The sequence below is a fragment of the Lachancea thermotolerans genome (assembly GCF_000142805.1).
Source record: "Lachancea thermotolerans CBS 6340 chromosome E complete sequence".
In the NCBI taxonomy this organism is placed as follows: domain Eukaryota; kingdom Fungi; phylum Ascomycota; class Saccharomycetes; order Saccharomycetales; family Saccharomycetaceae; genus Lachancea; species Lachancea thermotolerans.
The window spans coordinates 1,293,377-1,313,106 of NC_013081.1; the positions used below are offsets into that span (position 1 = coordinate 1,293,377).

At 45.4% G+C, this 19,730-nt stretch overlaps 9 protein-coding genes across 9 annotated transcripts; 6 read left to right on the top strand and 3 right to left on the bottom strand.

Moving 5' to 3' along the window:
- Positions 1–396: 396 nt before the first annotated feature.
- STU1 (Stu1p) lies at positions 397–4,494 on the top strand (the record flags this gene model as incomplete). Its single annotated transcript, XM_002554067.1, has 1 exon — positions 397–4,494. One exon carries the CDS (start codon positions 397–399, stop codon positions 4,492–4,494), a length of 4,098 nt encoding a protein of 1,365 aa, XP_002554113.1.
- Positions 4,495–4,670: 176 nt separating this feature from the next.
- Positions 4,671–6,632, top strand: POL12 (DNA-directed DNA polymerase alpha subunit POL12; the record flags this gene model as incomplete). Its single annotated transcript, XM_002554068.1, has 1 exon — positions 4,671–6,632. The coding sequence occupies one exon, from the start codon at positions 4,671–4,673 to the stop codon at positions 6,630–6,632; it is 1,962 nt and encodes a 653-aa protein (XP_002554114.1).
- A 214-nt stretch (positions 6,633–6,846) lies between these two features.
- IST2 (Ist2p) lies at positions 6,847–9,519 on the bottom strand (the record flags this gene model as incomplete). Its single annotated transcript, XM_002554069.1, has 1 exon — positions 6,847–9,519. The coding sequence occupies one exon, from the start codon at positions 9,517–9,519 to the stop codon at positions 6,847–6,849; it is 2,673 nt and encodes an 890-aa protein (XP_002554115.1).
- Positions 9,520–9,749: 230 nt separating this feature from the next.
- On the top strand, positions 9,750–10,517 carry KLTH0E14652g (pyridoxal phosphate homeostasis protein; the record flags this gene model as incomplete). Its single annotated transcript, XM_002554070.1, has 1 exon — positions 9,750–10,517. The coding sequence occupies one exon, from the start codon at positions 9,750–9,752 to the stop codon at positions 10,515–10,517; it is 768 nt and encodes a 255-aa protein (XP_002554116.1).
- Positions 10,518–10,671: 154 nt separating this feature from the next.
- Positions 10,672–13,542, bottom strand: APL3 (Apl3p; the record flags this gene model as incomplete). Its single annotated transcript, XM_002554071.1, has 1 exon — positions 10,672–13,542. The coding sequence occupies one exon, from the start codon at positions 13,540–13,542 to the stop codon at positions 10,672–10,674; it is 2,871 nt and encodes a 956-aa protein (XP_002554117.1).
- A 109-nt stretch (positions 13,543–13,651) lies between these two features.
- Positions 13,652–14,806, top strand: RFC5 (replication factor C subunit 5; the record flags this gene model as incomplete). Its single annotated transcript, XM_002554072.1, has 1 exon — positions 13,652–14,806. One exon carries the CDS (start codon positions 13,652–13,654, stop codon positions 14,804–14,806), a length of 1,155 nt encoding a protein of 384 aa, XP_002554118.1.
- A 72-nt stretch (positions 14,807–14,878) lies between these two features.
- MRPL16 (mitochondrial 54S ribosomal protein uL16m) lies at positions 14,879–15,532 on the bottom strand (the record flags this gene model as incomplete). The annotated part of the gene is made up of 1 exon (XM_002554073.1): positions 14,879–15,532. One exon carries the CDS (start codon positions 15,530–15,532, stop codon positions 14,879–14,881), a length of 654 nt encoding a protein of 217 aa, XP_002554119.1.
- A 476-nt stretch (positions 15,533–16,008) lies between these two features.
- Positions 16,009–17,424, top strand: MSF1 (phenylalanine--tRNA ligase; the record flags this gene model as incomplete). Its single annotated transcript, XM_002554074.1, has 1 exon — positions 16,009–17,424. One exon carries the CDS (start codon positions 16,009–16,011, stop codon positions 17,422–17,424), a length of 1,416 nt encoding a protein of 471 aa, XP_002554120.1.
- A 305-nt stretch (positions 17,425–17,729) lies between these two features.
- Positions 17,730–19,574, top strand: TAH18 (NAPDH-dependent diflavin reductase; the record flags this gene model as incomplete). The annotated part of the gene is made up of 1 exon (XM_002554075.1): positions 17,730–19,574. The coding sequence occupies one exon, from the start codon at positions 17,730–17,732 to the stop codon at positions 19,572–19,574; it is 1,845 nt and encodes a 614-aa protein (XP_002554121.1).
- Between the last annotated feature and the right edge of the window lie 156 nt (positions 19,575–19,730).

Consider the following 19,730-nt stretch of genomic DNA (forward strand, 5'->3'; position numbering starts at 1 on the left):
TAACCTTTCTTGCATGTTTTTATCGGACCGGTTGTTCCACCACACTCAATGTTTATTTTGTAGTGCATAACATCAATTTCCAGATAATTCTGTAAATAAAGTAAAGGACCTAGAATTCTGAAAGAAAGTGGGCAACCAAGAAGCCCGGAACTGACAGAAAAATACCACACCAATTAGCCAGTAATAACAGATGGGCAGCTTCCTGGTGATAACAGCCTTCTTGGAGAGCAGCAGTTAACAGTCACCATATACGAATTATTTAATCTGTTTACCCAAAGCGCATTATTGTGTAATTAGCATGTCGATCTCATCACCAAAGCCGTTTCCAGCTTCAAGACATAAACGTTCGCTATAAAGGCACCGAAGCTTTTAGTTCGTGTAATAGTTCGCCCGCAAATGGCCAATGTTCGAACGTTTCCTCTGTACGATGTTTTAATGGCTGCGTCGACATCAGACGAGCAGAAACTGCAACAGCTCAGCGAGTTCAAGGGCCACGTTAAGAAGGAGCTTGTTGACGAGCGAGCAGTTCCTGCGTATTTCGAGTGCTTATGCCATACACTGAATATACACTTGAAGAATGGAAGAACCGGCAGCCGCGTATTCACGCTCTGCCACTCCACGCTCTGCTATCTCATCAAGCGAGTGGCGATGCAGTCACCTGCGCAGTTCGATGCGGCGACCACTCACAGCCTGCTGGTTCCGCTGCTGCAAACCGTGAACTCAGAAAAAAAGGTTTGGTCTGGGTCTATGAAAGCTTTAGAGGCCATATATCTTGCGCAGCCGTCTGTCTTAGAAGAGGCATTGGAAAAATTACAACTTCGGGAAAGCGACCGGGTTGCAACTCTGCTAGTCATAGACGAACTAGTCCAGCTTCACCAGAAAAACAATCGCAACCCTTTAGAAATTCTGAATAAGTTCACTGCTCTGTTCCTCAGTATTCTGAACCAACCGAAGCATTCCTTGTCACAAGGCTGCGAGTTGATTCGTGACATTTTAGCCAAGTACTACACTATGCAATCCATGCAGGATTTTGCCCGCAGGATAAGAGCCCCCGAATCAAGAGCCTTATTCGACGTGAAGCCAGAACTCCCAATAGAAGAAGTGTACGTTGATTCCAATCCGAAGCCACAACAGTCTATCTTTTCCGTTGGTGCGGAGCTACAAAGCCTCTTCAAAGATCAGGCTAAGAGTTCACCAACACAGCCAAAAAACTACTCTTCACCTGAAGCTTTACGCAAAGATCTCGAAAACCTGGTGGCGCCTTTTGCTTCCCACAAAGAGACTGAGCATAATTGGAGACAGCGCCAAGAAGCGATCATTACAATGCGCGGAGCCGTTGCGGGCAATGCTGTGGACGAGTACAGTGAAGACCTCATAGCTCTATTCAAGGAGCTGCAACTATCAGACTGCATATCAAAGGCCGTTTCTTCTTTAAGAACAAGTCTTTCAATACATGGCTGCAGCCTAGTCAAGGAGATGGCAGGCCGGCTTCAAGAAAAGATTGATCCGCTAGCCGAGGGCTTGTTCAACTCATTGAGAAGCGTTCTTTCTGCAACTAAAAAACTGGCATCGCAGAACGCCTTCTTTGCTGCATGCAGTCTACTTGCAGCCATGCAGTTCCATAACAGAATTTTTCAGTCTTGTTTTATGCTTTCAAAAGACAAAAACGTTTCACCCAGATGTTTTGGGGCTGTATTCCTGCGAATATTTTTGATCCGCTTCCATTCAAAGCTCGACAATGGCCTTGTATACATTGACGAGTGGGTTCATCGGAGTATAACAGACGCACAAACAAAGGTTAGAGAATCAATGAGGACAACATTCTGGTACTACTACAAGGCCTATCCAACAAATGCGAAGCGTCTTCTCGATGGGCTGCTGCCACACTTCAGACGCGCTGTCGAAGCTTCGATACCTCCAAATCTGGATATAAACTATAGCATGGGCAACACCAAGTCGTCTGATTCGTCAAGAAGATCAAGCATGGGCCCCTCAAGAACACCAAGTTATGCGGGCCCCACTCAATCATCTCATCTACAAAGACTTTCCGCCCTGCGATCCGCCAGCGATTATCAGGTTCCCTCCAATCGTGCTGCCCAAGCGAGCTTCAGCGCTCGGAAAACTAGCGGACCGGCGGGGTTGACGTCAAAGCCCGAAAGTGTCGCGTCTCAACCATTCCAAGGTCCAATAAACGAACTTAGCGCGCAAATAGACCTCACGGCAGAAATAACGCAAAACAACTCCAATACCCTCATAAAAAAGTACATGCAAGACTCCCGCAGTGTTCAAGATAAGCAAAAAAATGCACAGAGCGAGTTAAAGGATGTCATACATTATCTTTCATCTCAAAATCTGTCTGAAAATAAAATGGGACTTCAACTGCTTCAAAACGTTATTCTTGTCGGGGTTCCTTTGCAAAAGCAGGAGATCAGTCCTTTACTGCGCAAAATCATGCTAAGGGATCCTCAGTGCCTGGAAAGCTTATTAAGGATTCCCAAATTCCTCGACTTGCTCACAGTTTCTCAAACGATCGAAGCTTTCGCTATAAACCGTTTGCCTTGTACAGGATTAACCGAACGCTTGACTGTGGAGGTATTAATTGAAGGAGTGAATGCGCTTCTGGCTGATGCCTATCCATCCGAGAGAGAAAATTCATTTTACTATGTGAAGTTCAGGCAAACACTATTCGACTACTCTTTTGATTTGCTAACTGATATTTGCAAATATGCGAAAGGGCTATCAAACTCGTCATTTGGAGCTACAGTTTCGAAGCTATTTAATCTGTATGGAAATGACCTCGATCTACAGAAGTATTTCGACACATTGTTCCACCTGTTCTCACACAACCGAGTTGTATTTTCAGATTTACTCGGTAAATCGCCTGTCTTCTTAAAAACAAAGATCGGACGCGAACTGGAAAAGAGGGACCCAACTCTTCATTTTGATTTCCTTGCTCAACATGTCCCGATGTCCGATATTCCTTTAGAAGATGAAAAGCTTTATACCGAGCTAACTATGGTTCAGCCTTCAACCGTGAACCAAAGGTCTAGTAGTGCTGAGAGTGTTCTCATTCATGAAATTGAGGGACAGAACAACCAAGAGATGCCTAACATAGAAACAGAGCCAGCGGATGAAAATTTAGAAGAGGTTCAAGGGTTTACTAAGTTCGGAGGGCTTTCCAAATTAACAGAAATGACAAGAGTCGTTAGTCTCTACGAGAAGCATAATGACCAAATCGAAGTCTCTGGAAAATCAGCACTTGATACTGACGGAGACCACAGGATGAGCAGCGAAGGGTTAGAAAATAAAAGTGAAACCCCCGATGTCGATCTCAGCGACATCTTTAGCGAAGGGCGGGGAAAAAAGGTCAATTCTGTTAAATTTCACGATAATCCCTCAATCATTCAGCAAACAGGTACTTCTTGTTGTGGAGTCAAAAAGCTAGAGAGCTCAAACGATCTTGAAACAATTTCATCGAATAACAGCGACCTTGACACGGTGGGCACTATAGAAGCCAAAAGTGACCACGAAAATAGCCAATCAGACCCTGCTGGACAGGAGTTTGAAGAGAGAGCTTGGAGTATGCACATAGCTGCGCGCAATAGTCCAGAAAAGGGTGCTATTGGAAGTGCCGCCGTCAAAACTTGCTCGAAGAAAGAGGACATTCCCAGGCGCAAAATCGACTTTCTTGCACTGGCATCTAAATGGCCTTTGTTGAAGTTCGAGCTGGAGGCCATAATTGCTGATTTGGGCATCCCGTTTCGCTCAGAAAGTATGGCTTCGATAATAAACAAAATTAAAAGCGGATCATTCACTTTGAAGGATTTGAACTTAATGATCGGATTTATACTTGTGAGTGTACAGCAAGATACGTTGGAAAACTGGTTCGCACAACCCAACGCGTTCACAGAATTAACGGAGGTTCAAGAAACTCTATTAGAGTCCATCCACAATAGTCTAAAATTTCCAGAGGCGCTTGCTGTGCGGTGTCTCCTTCTCTGTTCGTGTTTGGTACTAATGGAGCTCGAGAGCTGGGAGGAAACTGGCGACCAAAACCAGGGTATGACTGATATTGCATGGGCCTCCATACTCAGTATTGTTGACCGCGCCGAAGCCTTTACCAGTGAGAGCTTTCTATTGTGTGAAGACTTGAGAAATATCCTGCTCTTCAGGCAGCACATGGAGCGTGCCCAAGTCAAAGAGCTTATCGCGAGACTCAGCCTGAGCGAAAACATGAGCACGGTTAAGAAAACATTCTTACTTGCGTCTTCTCGCATAGTCTTAGAGACTCATGTTGATCTCATCGATATCGCGTTACTTGAAGAAATATCTAAGAATGCGATACCTTATGTGTTTGACGAAAGAACAGAGCTACGAAAAGAGTCTCTTGAGTTAATTGGGATATTGTGGGATCTGAGCTCTAAGCAGAAGCAGCATGTCCAGACTCTAGATCAAATACCTGAAGGACTGATGAAACTCATAATGTCACTATGAACGGAATGAATCAAACGCGTCAAGCCAGATGCGATAGAAAAGTCATTACGCGTAAGAAGTTTATAAAGTTAATCTAATGGTCTGTAGTTAGCAACAGATAACGAGTTGGAGGGTCTCACATAGCAGTTTTTTTTTGGAGCAGCCAAACTATAACACATATCTCGAAAAGCGGGGATATGACACTCGAGAACGAGCTAGTCGGCAAATTTGGGAAGCCTGCTGGTGAGCCAGCGGTTGCTTCCGCGCTCGAAAGCCTCATGAAGATTCACTCACTGGACGTCGAGGAGCTTTATATTAAGTGGGAGCAATTTGCGTATCACCAGAATGAGCAAAGCACAGCTCTTAACGTGGACATGATCAACGCTTTCAAGCAATTTCTCCAACAGCAGATTGAAAAGAAGGCCAGTATGGCGGGTGGTCCAGGTTCCGCGGCTTCTTCCTTGAAGAAGCCAAAGATGCTAAGGCCAAACGTTTCAAGCCCTTCGCTCTTTGGCTTTGGGGCCCCCAAGACCCCTACTCTGAAGAAGAGAAGGGTAGATCAAACCCCTACCCAGTCAAACATAGAGGGCGACACCATTTCGCTTGCTTCTCCTACTGAAAAGAAAGAGGCGTCCACAATGCCTCCGAGTGTAAGGTTGGCAGCGGGCGAGTCCCCTGTAACGCCATCTTTACTGGCCAACAACCCTGATCCTGGAAAAGTCGTCGACGTTTTTAACTTGGCTGATATTGAGGTGTCTGAGGGGCTGAACCTTGACGGCGAAAAGCTGGTCAAGCCCATTCCATTTTACGACAGTGAAAAGTACAAATTCAGAACAATGCGACAAAATCTCTTAGATGTTGCTGACGTTCTCGACGAGCAGATCGAAATATTCACGAAGGTTTTTCAGGACCACTATAAGACAACAGCCAGCGATCCCACTATTCAGTCTCAGTCAGAAATAACAGCTGTGGGCAGAATTGTTCCCGACTCTCCTGCTGCGGACGGCATGCTGAATACAGAGTCTTTGGCTTTAGAGACTTCGAGATTAACAGGTATCGGAAGAAGAATACCGCTTAACCTTGAGAGGACAAAAGAGGTCTCTTTGTTTCCAGGGCAGATTGTTGGCGTTCGTGGTAAAAATGCTAGCGGCGATTATTTTGTCGTTGAGGAGTTCCTGCAAATTCCTCACCTCAATTCACCCGTTTCCACAGAAGGGGAGCTACAATCGTTTAACGAAGATCTTGACGGCAAGTCAATGAAAGTCGTTGTTACAAATGGACCTTACACTGCCTCCAATTGCTTAGATTTCGGTAATCTGGAAGATTTTGTGGAAAGGCTCAATGATGGCGTTAAGCCGCATGTTGTTATAATGTTCGGTCCGTTTCTCGATGTTACCCACCCATTAGTCGCGTCTGGAAGGATACCCGAATTTCCAGGTGTTAAAGTTCAACCTAAAACATTAGATGAAGTGTTTACCAAGATCATTTCTCCAATATTAAGAAAGATCAATTCGAAGATCCAAGTTGTTCTGGTTCCGTCGACAACAGACACTGCGTCGAACCATGCTGCATATCCGCAAGACTGCTTTGACAGGAAACAGCTGCAACTGCCTAAAAACTTCAAGTGCTTTACAAACCCATCCACATTTCAGTTGAATGAACTGTTTGTCGGGTGTTCCAATGTTGATGCCTTCAAAGACATCAAAGAAGTTGTAAAGGGTGGCGCGACTTGCTCTAAGAACAGATTTGATAGAATAGCCGAGCATATCCTAAGCCAACGCAGATTTTATCCACTTTTCCCGGGCGCATTGAAGAGAAGAAAACTTCGATTGGAGGACGGCCATGATGTGTGGGAGCATGTTAGTGGCGCCGATTTGGAAGTCTCATATCTGGGGCTCACAGAATTTGTTGCAAATCTCCTCCCAGACTTAGTTATCATTCCAAGCGAGCTCTCATATTTCACACGTGTAGTGCAAAACGTTCTCTTTATCAACCCCGGAATGTTCATTAGACCTACGGGATTACGAGGCACTTTTGCCCAGCTTTCAATCCTGCCGCCAGACTTGGCAGACGGGCGGCTAACGAAAGTTGAAGGAGATGAAATGGTATATTTGCACAACCTGTGGAAGAGGTGTAGAGTTGATATTGTTACTGCATGAGGGTCAAATTAGGCTATATAATACAGATGTAAATGTTTAGCCTTCAAAGGACTCCGGGTTTTGAAAGTAACTGCACAAGTCCCAGAGCTTGGCTTGTGGCTTTATGGAGTCTGCGTAACTAAATCTTGAGAACTGAATGGTTAGAAGTAGAAAAAAATGCACTGGCTTGAGCCTGGCACAACTGCCAACCATGGTACTTGGAAAAAGGTCATGTTCAAGGGAATTTTTTCTTTAGCTTACCGAGGGGCGACAAGACACCTTTGATTTTCTTTCTAGATGACTTTTCAGATTTTTGGGGCGTTCCTGAAACATGGGATGCTTTGTTGGATCCCGTCGAAGATGAATTTTCCGATTGTTCGTCGCTAGTTCTTTCAGCGGGCTTCTCCGCTACATGCTCAGGTTTTGCCATGGCCTGGTGTTCAGAGCTTGCCCTGGCCTGATGCTCAGGGTTTGCCATGGCCTGTTGCTCCTGAGTTTCATTGTGAGCCGTGACGTGCTGACCGCTACCATTGATTATAGAAGCGATATGCCTCTTGGAAGTATCCGCAACCTGAGAGGGCACAAACTGGGCTGCAGCGGCGCTTTGGTCAGGAGAAGAGGCGGTTTGCGTCACTGGGGCGTTGGCACTTTCCGAGAAATCGCTTTTTGAAGTGTTCTCAGTAGCTTTGTCACTCAGGGACTGTCCTTCTATACTAATAGAGGCGCCTTTTGCTCTGGAGTCAGTGTTGAGAAAGTTGCCTTTTTGGTCGTATCTTAAGTGATAATTCTTTGAAGTAGGTATAGTTTCAGGAACTGTGGCCCCAGCGACAGGTGATAGAGATGTGGTATCTTGAGCGCTGGCGTTAGGTCCGTTCCCTTGCTTGCTGGAAGTTTCGTTCCTGGTAGGATCCTCAGTTACTGGTTGCGCAGATTGTGTGTTTCTGGGTTGTAGCGGCCGCGCCTGCTCCCTGGGAGTTGTTGAAAGCCCGGAAACTTCAGACGTCGTACAAATTTCTTTAGGGTTCTCTTTTTGAGAAACCTTGGTAGCATTTGGGGTCTTGGAGGCCACTGTAGAGGAGTGGGACTGAACCCGTTCAGGCTCTTGCATGAAGTCTGTCGTTTCCTCAACCACCTTTTCAAGATCAACATTTGGGGGCTCTTCAAGTTTTTCGGCGGGGACATAGTCGTTAACTTTCTTAGTTTCAGTATCTCCTATCAGTTTTCCCATAACGGTGTAGCAAACTACGGCCAAATGCTCAAACACAACTGCAAAAACAATTACAGTCTTCCAATCGGTCTGAACAATAGACTGCAAATGCCAAGAGTCCCTTTTCTCAATGACAGACGCCAAGCTTTCGCCAGAAGGTTTTCTGTACATGGCAACCAAAGCAGGCGTAACAAGCGTAGAGAACCAGAGAACGACAATCAGGATTCGGTCCCAAAAGACCTCCATGCTATTTTGCGATGAAGGTTTTTGACGAAAAGATTTAGCACTCGAAGTTGGCACACTTTTGATGGTGCACTTGCCCAAACATCTCCAGATGTCAAGCTTCATTCCAATGATGTTGAAAGCTACGCAACAAAGCGCAGCTAGAGGCCAAATACTCGAGAACATTGCGACATACCCAAACTGAACCACTAGCTTGTTAAACATTCCATTAACATCAAAATTACCCCAAACACTCAAATTAGAGCTGCAAGTTTGTTTCCAAATGTCCAAATCCTCAGGGTATTCCTTACTGACTTTGACCTCAGCTTGCTTGATGGGCGAGTCACTCTTTTCGTAACCCTTAATTTTTGGCAATGCCTTTTCCAAGATCATTGGCAAAGCATTTTCCAAAAATAAAGCAATAATTTGGTTTGTGACTACAAAGTAGAAAAACTGCTTTTGGTACCGCGTAGTGTTGATTTTGAACCCTGAAGTCAAAACGGGGATGCTGTAACGCGAACAAAAACGAGCAATTGATGCAAGCTGTGCATTTACATGGTGCCCCATTGGCAGGTACACGAAGAGTGTAATGAACAGAGGCACATAGCTGGTCAAAAACGTTATGACAAACTTCTTTTGCAGCTTAGACTTCACAGGGTCATCTGAATTCTCCCAGGATACCAACTTGTCCAAGACTTTGTCATAGACCGCCGAGAGGATAGGGATGTATACCGAGATCAAAACGGTTGGCAGTAGCGCTAGGATTCCAGCCAAGGGGCCCTGATAGATCTGTGTGATAAAAATTTCCAAAAAAAAGCAGATGAATTGGAAGCAGACCAAACACGCAGCGAACTGCACTGCAACTGGAATGAAGCACATCTTTTTAACAAAAACAACTCTTGATGTATTCTTCGATCCCGCCTCGTTAGCGGAATATTGGAGTGATGCTGCATATTCTGGCTCAGCTCTGTTGTTCCACGTGACAACGAATCCAATTGCCCAAAGGACCACCAATATAGCGTAGCTCAGGTTGAACTCCCAAGCCGCTTTCCCCGAGAACAGCCGGAAGGCGGATCCTACGAGCGCCAACCCCATCAGCCACCTGGTGTAGAACTTTGCGAAGCTGAAATAGACGCCAACAGCTGGCGAGCCCGTTGCAGAAACCAGTGATTTCAGGTCTCCGTCTGATGGAATCAGCGTCCCCTTAATTAACTTTTGCGCTAGTTCTTGACGTTCATTCCTGACGCTGTTGTCAGGCAAATACGCGACATTCTTGACAAACGCAAACTGCGACGCGATCAATGGCACCTTATTGTCACCATTTTTCACAAACACATACGTGATCCCGTTGGTATGACCAGGCCTCGTGAGCGCATGCAATCCCTTCGCTGAAAGCTCCGTGAGTAGCTCGGTGAGATTTTCCTTAGAGTACTCAATGGAAATGCACCAATCTGGCTGAAGAGACGCGACCGACACCATATTCTCTTCTTAAGCCCCGCTGAATACGACTTGCTCTGTACATTTCGGGCTAAGCAAGTTTTGAAATAATATTTAGCAGAAAGACCGGTCCGTTTCCGTAGACGTAAGATATGATGTGATCCGGGATGACTATTCCTTTAATTGACCTTATCATAGACAATGAGCCAATAGCTTACCGACAATCTGATCTCCAAGAAGAACACGAATAGCTTTGAAGTTTTGGTCAGTGCATGCTTAGTTGGATTTCTAAGAGAGCCATGTCTGAATTGAGGAAGAACGAACTATTGTCGAGCTACGAGGCGGTCAAGGCTACCGTCGATTCTTACGTTAAGGGATGCGGTAGGAACGACGTTTCTCTGCTACCAGTGTCGAAGCTGAAGCCAGCAAGCGATATTCAGCTCCTTTATGATCACGGGTTGAGGAGCTTTGGCGAGAACTACGTGCAGGAGCTAATCAGCAAGGCCGAAATTCTGCCTAAGGACATCAGGTGGCACTTCATCGGCGGACTTCAAACTAACAAATGTAAAGACCTTGCCAAGGTGGAAAACTTGTATGCGGTTGAGACCATCGACTCTCTCAAAAAGGCTAAGAAGCTGAACGAGGCGCGCGCCAAGCTGCACCCTCAGGCGAACAAGATACTGTGTAACGTCCAAATCAACACATCAGAAGAGGCTCAGAAATCTGGGCTTTCTGACGAGAAAGAAATATTTGAAGTTGTGCAGTTTATGCTCTCTGACGAGGCCACCAACATTGAACTAGGCGGGTTGATGACCATCGGTTCCTGGGACGTGTCACACTCAGAAACCGAAGAAAACCACGATTTCGCAGTGTTATGTCAATGGAAAAAGAAGATAGATGACAAGTTCTCGACTGACCTCAAGCTTTCTATGGGCATGAGTTCCGATTTCAAACAAGCAATCAACCAAGGAACATCCCAAGTTAGAATAGGAACCGACATTTTTGGCACGCGGCCTTCCAGAGCCGAAGCGTCAATTTGAGCGCACTCCCTCGATGTCATGCGTCGCTCAGGGAGTCGCGCCACAACAAAAGATATACAAGATGTTCATAGATACGTACGACCAAGGCCTCGCAGTCTGTCCACTACTGAGAGCTCAACTGCCAACCGTGGCAGAACAAGGAAGTGATGGGAATTCACCTGAGAGCTTCCAGCACGCAACCCGCAACAAGCTCCGACAGGTAGCCTCCGTGCGTTGTCTTGCAAATGATATCCACCTGAGAGTCTCGGCACTCAATTTTCATTAGGCACCCCGAACTGCCGTCAACTTTTGTCCGCACTATTCCCGCAGCAAATATCGTACTCTCAGCCATACTCTGTTCAACAATCTCAAATCCAAGTTTCCCCACGCAACTTTTAACATGGTTGTAAGTGTTGCTCTGTGCGAAGATAGCCGAACCGTGAAATTCCCCGTCCTTCCCCAAGGCATCCCCAAGTGCCCTCCAACGTTGAACAAATTGAGGCAATGTGACACCAGGTCTTCCATCAGTATGCGTGGAGACAATGGTGCTAGTGATACTGGATGCGATTTTTAATCCCAGACTACTGAAGTGCCCGTTGCTTCGAAACGAAACATTCACGATCGGACACTGGTTAAGTGGATACGCGTGCCGCGTTAGAATTTCAAACTTGTGTGTGGTACGTTCGCCCATAGCAACAGTGGAAGCCGGCACGCTAATCACTTTCAGTACATACGGTGGGTCATCCTCAGTTTTCTTAGCGACGAGTTCTGTTAAGAGCGACGTTATAGGCCAATCAGAAGTATTGACGTATGTCAGTGTAACTTCAAGAAGCTCTGGATGCGATGAAACTGTATTCAGGCGATAAAGAACCTTAATGAAAGAACAAGTATAAAGAACACCTTGTTTGTGCTTCAGTGTTCTTCTAAAAGCTTCCTCCCAGTTAGCTGAGAGGGTTTGCTCTTCATAACGGTTGCTAGCAGGAGGCTTCCTATGCGACCTGCTTAATGGAGGGGTTGGAACGGTTGATATGGTGTTATCGGAGGATGAAAAGCTTGTCAGCTCTGAAACGCTTTGATCGGAAGGGCCTAGACGGTTCAAAAGGGGATTTTTCTTGGCACTAAAAGGTACCATAGGCAAAAACAAAACATCGGACAGGTTAACACCGTGTATTTTCTCTAACTGAATAATCTTCAGATATTCGTAAGACCTTGTCTGAAGCTGAACATCAAGCGAATTAAGTTCGAGTTGGTAGAACTTGATCAATGCCGATCCTATTAGGGAATCTCGTTTGTAGAGCTTCATCATGGTAGTCAAAATCATTGCACGGCATAAGTTGGAGACGCCGAAGTACTTATTTGTGAATAAGTTGAAAAGGTCGCCGCATGAAACTTCCGAAGCCACCGACTCCGCAAATTCTCCAAGCAAGAATGCCGCCGCTTTCACAAGAGGCTCTGACATATTTGGCTGATACAAATACTCAACGAGATGTCTGCAAGTTAATTGATGAAGGCTTTCGTTGTTCACAACTATTTGACAGAGCCTCTGCCAGATATCATCGTTATTGAAAGAAGCATTTGCAAGCGACAAAAGCTTCAAAGTTACAACAACGTACCAGTTAGTATCATGTGCATACTTTTCTGTGAGTATCGCAACCTTGACAGCAATATCTGATCTAATGTGATGATCGGGCTGTCGTGACCCGGTCATATATTTTAGCAGCTCATTTACAATCATTTGAACATTTCCAACATCTGTTAATGTATACAGCAGGTCAACCAACTTTCTGACGATAGACGAGTCGCGCTCTGTAGCCAAGATCTGGAATAACTGCTCTATGTGATAAGCGCGGACTTCATCTCTAGCGCCCTTCCCGTTTATCGAGCATAACTTCGTGAGGCAGTCTAAGGTTAAGTAGCGTGTGTTTGTTTCATTTGAAGACAAAAGAGAGCACAAAGCGTTCACAGAACTGGCAATAGCGTCAACAGATGGATCCAGCTTGGAAGCAAAGTTGATAAGTGAGAATAATATTGTGTTTTGGATGGTACGCATGATGACATCAACCGCTGGACGTGTACCTATCTCTATAACTTTAGTAACACAAACCCGGAGTTTTCCTAATGTTGCTTGGTCGATGTTGCTAAAAGTAACCTCGCCCGAAGTACTAGAGGGAGAACAGATTAGGAAGTTTAAAATGGATACAATCTTAGTGACTATCCATGGGTCTGGGATCCCAGAGCTAATTTGGTTTCTATGAAACTCATCCGCAGGTCTGTTCTCTGCGAAAATGCAATTTTGAAGTATTGTTGACAGCTGAGGAATGAGCTTGACACAAGCCTGACTGTCAACCTCACGCGCAATGAATTCTATAAGAGGCAACACCGAAATCATAAGCCTATAATTCGAACTGTCATCCAGCAAACTTATAATACGCTGGATCCAGAGATGCTTGCGCCTCACGTCTTGCGTTAATATACTAGAGTCGTTACGAAGTAGTGCCAAGAAAGCTAGTGCAGATTTCTTCTTTAGGATCTGTGCTGAAGTTGGGGAACGAAGGACCTGAAAAACCTCGTGAATGAGCTCATGCGTTAGCTCTTCGTGGGACTTGCCAACAACTCCAAGAAAGTTGAGCGCCAGGCACACGACGTCGTCATCAGTTGAAGCGAGGTCCTTTTTAACCTGCTGGGTCGCGCGCCTTCCAATGCTGTCGTTTATATTTGCATGATGGTATAACAACTCGAGTGTCATGTACGCGATAAACTTCTCGGAGTACACGTTTGATCCCAACAGCTCACAGCATTGATCCAGGCCAAACACCACATCACTTAGCTTCGTAGTATTCGTCGCAATGAAGACGTAGGCTAGTTTCGCAACGTACTTCTTACGCTGGTACCCACTTAAAGATTCAGATGCTTCGAATTGCTTACGAATGTTTACCATTTCCGACTGGATCCGCTTTTCTCGGTCTTCGCTCTGCACGGAGCCCCGAAGATCTGCTATGAAGAGCTGAAGCCCTTTCATTCCATTGTGGCCGTTTCCAACTGCCATAGTAGACTCCGGTCAACACAAGTGCGAGTCACTGCTTCCACTAACCGTTGCGTGGTTCTTGAACATAACCAATTTCCTTGATTCATTGTTCCGGAATCAAACGTGAAACATGACATCAATATTTTATAAAGATGAGGTCCTGTTACGCGAGTTTAATACAAATTGGAAAGCTCAATTGACAGGAAAGATGTCGCTGTGGGTTGATAAGTACCGTCCTAAGTCTTTAGATGCATTAACACATACACCAAGGTTAACGCATCTTCTCAAGTCGCTATCAGTGGAACCAAGAGATCTGCCACATCTATTGTTTTACGGGCCTAATGGAGCAGGTAAAAAAACTCGATGCATGGCATTGCTTCAATCAATCTTCGGGAGCGGAGTGTACAAGTTGAAAATCGACGTAAGACAGTTCACTACCCCATCAAACCGCAAGTTGGAGCTGAACGTGGTATCGAGTCCGTACCACCTCGAAATCACGCCTAGCGATATGGGCAACAACGACCGCATTGTGATCCAAGAACTTTTAAAGGAGGTGGCGCAAATGGAGCAGGTTGACTTTCAAACGGCCTCTGGGGCCGAAACTGGTGGGCTGGCTCACCGGTATAAGTGTGTAATCATCAACGAGGCAGACTCTCTAACGCGGGACGCACAAGCGGCGCTTAGAAGAACCATGGAGAAGTACTCACGGAACATCCGTTTTATTATGCTTTGTGAGTCAATGTCTTCTATGATTGCACCTATAAAGTCGAGATGCCTCCTGGTTCGGACACCTGCGCCAACCACTCAAGAAACTGCGGACGCACTGGTGAAGGTCGGCGGGCAAGAGAAGGTAACTGTCGAGGATGAGGCAATTCTGAACACTATCGCCGAGAGCTGTGACGGAAACCTGAGAAAAGCATTACTAACGTTTGAGTCTATGGCACTAAACAACGAAATGTGCTTGAAGTCATCGACTGCTCTCATTAGAGCTGACTGGGTTGTAGTCATCTTGAAAATGGCCAACCGTATACTCAAAGATCGCTCTGTGTCGTCCTTAGTGGAGTGCCGAGCGACCCTCTATGACTTGCTGGCCCATTGTATACCAGCGAAAGTCATCATACAGGAACTGGCATTCGCGCTTCTCGACGCGATTCATAATGACAACCACAAGATAGCCGTGGTCCAGTGGGCTAGTGTGTTTGACGAGAGACTGCGTCTCGGTAACAAGCCAATCTATCATTTAGAAGGTTTCATAGCCAGAGTGATGTGTGAAGTAGACGGATAAAAGTAAATATAGAGTCGTAGTCTTTTAACAATCTGCATACTATTTACAAGCCCTCGTGACAGAAGAGTGCATCTAGCGGCCTCTGAACATGCGGTATTGCGGCTGTTTGGCCCGCTGTTCGTTTATAAAGTCCTTTGTGGGCTTTTTCTTCAGCTCCTCGAGGTAATTGATTTTGGGGTCGTCTTTAGGATCTTTGAAGCTCTTTAGCCCAACCCTCACCAGGGAGTCCCTAGACACAAACTCGTAAACTCCAGGAAGCTTTGTTCCCGCTTTGCGGAAAGCCTCTCGTGCCACTTTTTCGTGCAGGTCATCGCCATCCATCTCAAAGATAATTTTTCCGGTAGGCACACGAGCCATCCAGTGATCAAACCCACCTTTACCTTTACCCATACGCGTTTCGTTACCCTTGATACAGACTGCAATGTTCGTGCATAGTCTTCGCCACATCTTTCCGTTGGTTAGAGGTCTAACATACCTCATTATCGCATTGTCAGCTTCCCTTAACTGCTGTGCTGATAGCCGTTCACCTTCGGACCTCAAACGCAGCCCGAATCTTCCAAACTGAAGCGTGGAACCCTTGATTGACCCTCCAACACGCACTGGCACTCTTCCCTTTTGTTTTTTACTAACATGTTTGAATCGTGGCGCATATTCGTGTGTGAAACGCTTCAAAACATTGAAAGGACTTGCCGTAAGCCTTGTGGGCTTCAATAAACTACCAAACATCCCCCACAAGCTGTCTTTTACGTACCTTCTCAAGGTGGTGTCCGTGTTGACCCAGGAACTTCAACCGAAATTTTTCACTAAATTCGCCCGTTGCTAATAATTGAAAGTTTAAAGAATCAATGTTTGTAGAGAGCCATGCGATACAAATGATTGGGATTGAAAGGCAACCGCTGGGACCAAGCCAAGCACTGAATCTATTGCGAATGGCGAGTGTCACGTAGGACCAGATTAAGGTTAAGAACTGTAATATCGTCGAAGATGATATTTGCTCTAATTGATGTCTGCATTCAGCGATGGACAGCTTGTATTCCAGCGCCTAGTTCCATGGCTGAGCTTGGCTGCAGGTAATTACAGAGGCTAAGCACATTTCGCTGCGCCGGGCGCGTTGTTCGAGGGAAAATTGTAAAAAAAAAATACAATGTTAATCTGAATTAATGACAATCTGCTTCTAAAAGGTCGATATAATTCAGTTGACGATGAGCCGCTCAAGAGCGCTGATATCATGGTGCAAAACATCACTAAGACGTTACTCCAGTGCTGGATCGAAAATAACCATAAATGGGGTGGAGTATGAGACACATCCCGAATTCACTAACGTATCCGGAACAATCCATAACCTCTGCGATCGCTCGCTTCATTTGAAACCCTCCCACCCTATCGGTATCATAAGGAAATTGATAGAAGATAAGTTGAACTCAACGAGCGACGCGTATTCAATATACAGCAACTTCAAACCTGTGGTCACTGTCGAGGAAAATTTCGACTCTCTAGGATTCCCCAACGATCATCCAGGCAGATCCAAAAGCGATACTTATTACGTTAACGATAAACATCTATTCAGGACACATACTTCCGCACATGAAATGGAGTGTTTCCAAAATATCAAAGCCCCTAGAAATGTGACAGGTTCGGGGACTCGGACCAGCAAACCGGGGTTTTTGATTTCTGCTGATGTGTACCGTAGAGATGAGATTGACAGAACGCACTACCCTGTTTTCCATCAAATGGAAGGTGCGCACATCTGGACCCGGTCGAAAGAGACGCTAAAGGAAGGCCAGGAACCAACACATATACAAAAGTTAAGAGCAGAATTAGAAGCGATTGAGAAACAGCTTCAAGGCGAAAGCATGAAACTGCAAGTGGAGGATGACACGTCCTTAGAAGGTAATCCCAAACAGGATTACATGTCCGATCTCGAAGTTGAGCTATGCTCGCAGCACCTGAAAAGGAGTATCGAGCTTGTGGTTGCCCAAGTCTTCAATAAAAAAGTCGAGAGCATGGGGGGCGCTGCAAAAGACCCTGTACTACCTGTCCGGTGGGTCAAGGCATACTTTCCGTGGACCGCGCCGTCTTGGGAGATAGAAGTTTTTTGGCAAGGCGAATGGCTCGAACTTTGCGGCTCTGGAATTGTGCGTGAGCAGGTGTTACTTAATGCTGGGTATGAACATAACAGTACAATAGGCTGGGCTTTTGGGCTAGGGCTCGATAGAATTGCTATGCTGCTTTTCGAAATCCCGGACATACGTTTGTTCTGGACTCATGACGACCGTTTCCATTCACAATTCGAAGAAGGAAAAATTTCGAAGTTCAAACCTTATTCGAAGTACCCAGGCACTACGCGCGATGTCGCGTTCTGGTTGCCAGATGATCAAACTTGCAAGGTTATCCATGAGAACGATTTGATGGAAATTGTGAGAGAAATGGCCGGCGACTTGGTCGAGAGTGTCAAAATTATAGATGACTTCACACACCCAAAAACTAAAAAGAGATCGCTGTGCTATAGAATAAATTACCAGTCCATGGATAGGAACTTGACCAACGACGAAATCAATGCAATCCAAGAAAGTGTTGGCAATGAGCTTGTTGACAAGTTCAAAGTTACTTTAAGGTAGGATCTTCATGGAGATAGTGGCGTATGGATTTCACCCGCCAAAAGCAGATACTGTAAATAGAATAAAGCTTTTAAAAGAATCCTTTATATATTCACGCGCTCACAATCCTTAGTAACAAACTTGCGTAACTTGGTGCTGAAGTGTTGGCCGGTACCGGTATTTGTCGGCTCGTACACAACGTTTACCATTAATTTTATTAAGCATTTCAACCGAGGCCAAGAACAGGCGAGCTTAAGATCTAAGCCGTCAGCGAAGAGGATTTTCTAAGCTCTTGATGCACTTGTAGCAGACTGGAACAGAACTAAATGAGTTCTAAAAAAATCGCAATCCTTTACGGTTCAGAGACGGGAAATTCTTTCGAATTTGCCAGTATTCTGTCATACAAGCTCCACAGACAACATTTTGCGCATACGTTGAGTTCATTTGGAAACTATAATGCTCGAGACATACTCAGCTGTCGCTACATGTTCATAATATGTTCAACTACAGGTCAAGGTGACTTACCGCGCAATGCCAAAGAAAACGTATCTGGCGAACCAAGAGGCACGTTATGGTCATTTCTCAAAAGGAGAGATCTCCCTGCAAACTTCTTGAGCCACCTACACGTTACGATGTTAGGCTTAGGCGATTCTTCGTACCCAAAGTTTAATTTTGCAATCAGGAAATTTCATAAGCGCATGGTGAACCAACTCGGAGCTAACGAGATTTTTCCAAGACTGGAAGCCGATGAGTCTGGCATTATAGGAAGTAACGGAGGTACTGGTACAGGCGTGGAGGCTGTGTACTTTGAATACGAGAAGAGGATCGTACAGTATCTTGCTGGAAAATTTCCTACTTGGAAGTTAAACAATCAAGTAATAAAGCGGGAGGAGATTCCAGCTGAATCGTTTATGGCACCTAAGTGTGTCCTCAAACTAAGCACTAACAGTAATGCTTTGGAAGGGCCGTCTTTTGCGGCTCCTTCATCGATTAAAACCGGGTCTGTTGTCACGAACAAAAGAATAACGCATGAGGACCACTTCCAAGATGTTCGTCAGTTCGTCTTCAGAGGGGAAAGCGAGTTCTATGAACCTGGTGACACGGTTGCGTTGTATCCGCACAACAAAGATGAAGACGTCCAGAAATTTTTAGAGGCTCAGCCACATTGGAAGGAGTATGCTGATAAAGCTCTTGAGCTATCGGGCCCTATGATTGATCAAGAGGGAGGTTTTGTTTCTCCAATGACGCTGAGGAACCTTTTGAAGTTCCACTGTGAAATCACGAGTATACCTAGAAAGACATTTTTCATGAAAACATGGATGTTTGCAACGGACAAATCGCGGTTAGAGGGTGGTGAGGAGCAGCTTATCCAACAGCGGAATAAACTCAGCCAATTCGCGCTCGAAGAGGATATGGACGATCTTTATGACTACTGTAATAGGCCGCGCAGGTCTTTACTTGAGGTTTTGGGCGACTTTCCCTCTCTCAAGCTTCCATGGGAGTACGCACTCGAATACCTTCCACATATCAAGCCTCGGCTTTTCTCTATATCCAGTAAGCCATTAGATCCTGAAATTGAGTTGACTGTTGCGATTGTTAAGTACAAGACAATACTTCGGAAAATTAGAAAGGGCCTATGCACTGACTACTTACAGGCCTTGGAACAAGGCGACACAGTGCGCTATAAGCTGCAGAGAAATCAACTCTTGAAGCCTTGGATGAAGTCTTTGCCTGCAGTCTTAATAAGTCCGGGAGTTGGTCTTGCGCCAATGAAATGCCTGATTCAGTCAGAGTTTTTCGGGCAGATTGCTCTCTTTTTTGGAAACAGAGTTAAGGAAAGAGATTTTCTTTACGAAAATGAACTGACGGCCTGGCATAAAAGCGGAAAGATTGCGTTATACACCTGCTTCTCGCGCGATCCCTTGCATTCGCCCAAAGCTAGGTATGTTCAAGATGTCATGTGGCAGAATGGAGAGAAGCTCGCCGATTTGATACTTAACGGAAAAGCCATTGTCTATATTTGTGGGTCCTCTGGGAAAATGCCGGTACAGGTTAGGTTAACAATTATAGAAATCCTAAAAGAGTGGGGCGGCCTCACTGAGAATAACGTTGCTGAAGACTACTTGAAAAATATGGAGAAAGATGACAGGTACCTACAAGAGACATGGTAGTTGGTATACCCAAGTTTCTTTCCCTCAGCTTCTAACCTATGGTCTTTTTGAAAGATTCGGCCTTGCTGACTCATATGCAGTTGGTGTAACAAGGAAAATTGCCTCAACCGAGGTTCACCACTAAGAACCGCGCAAAACCTGCACATATTTTCTTGA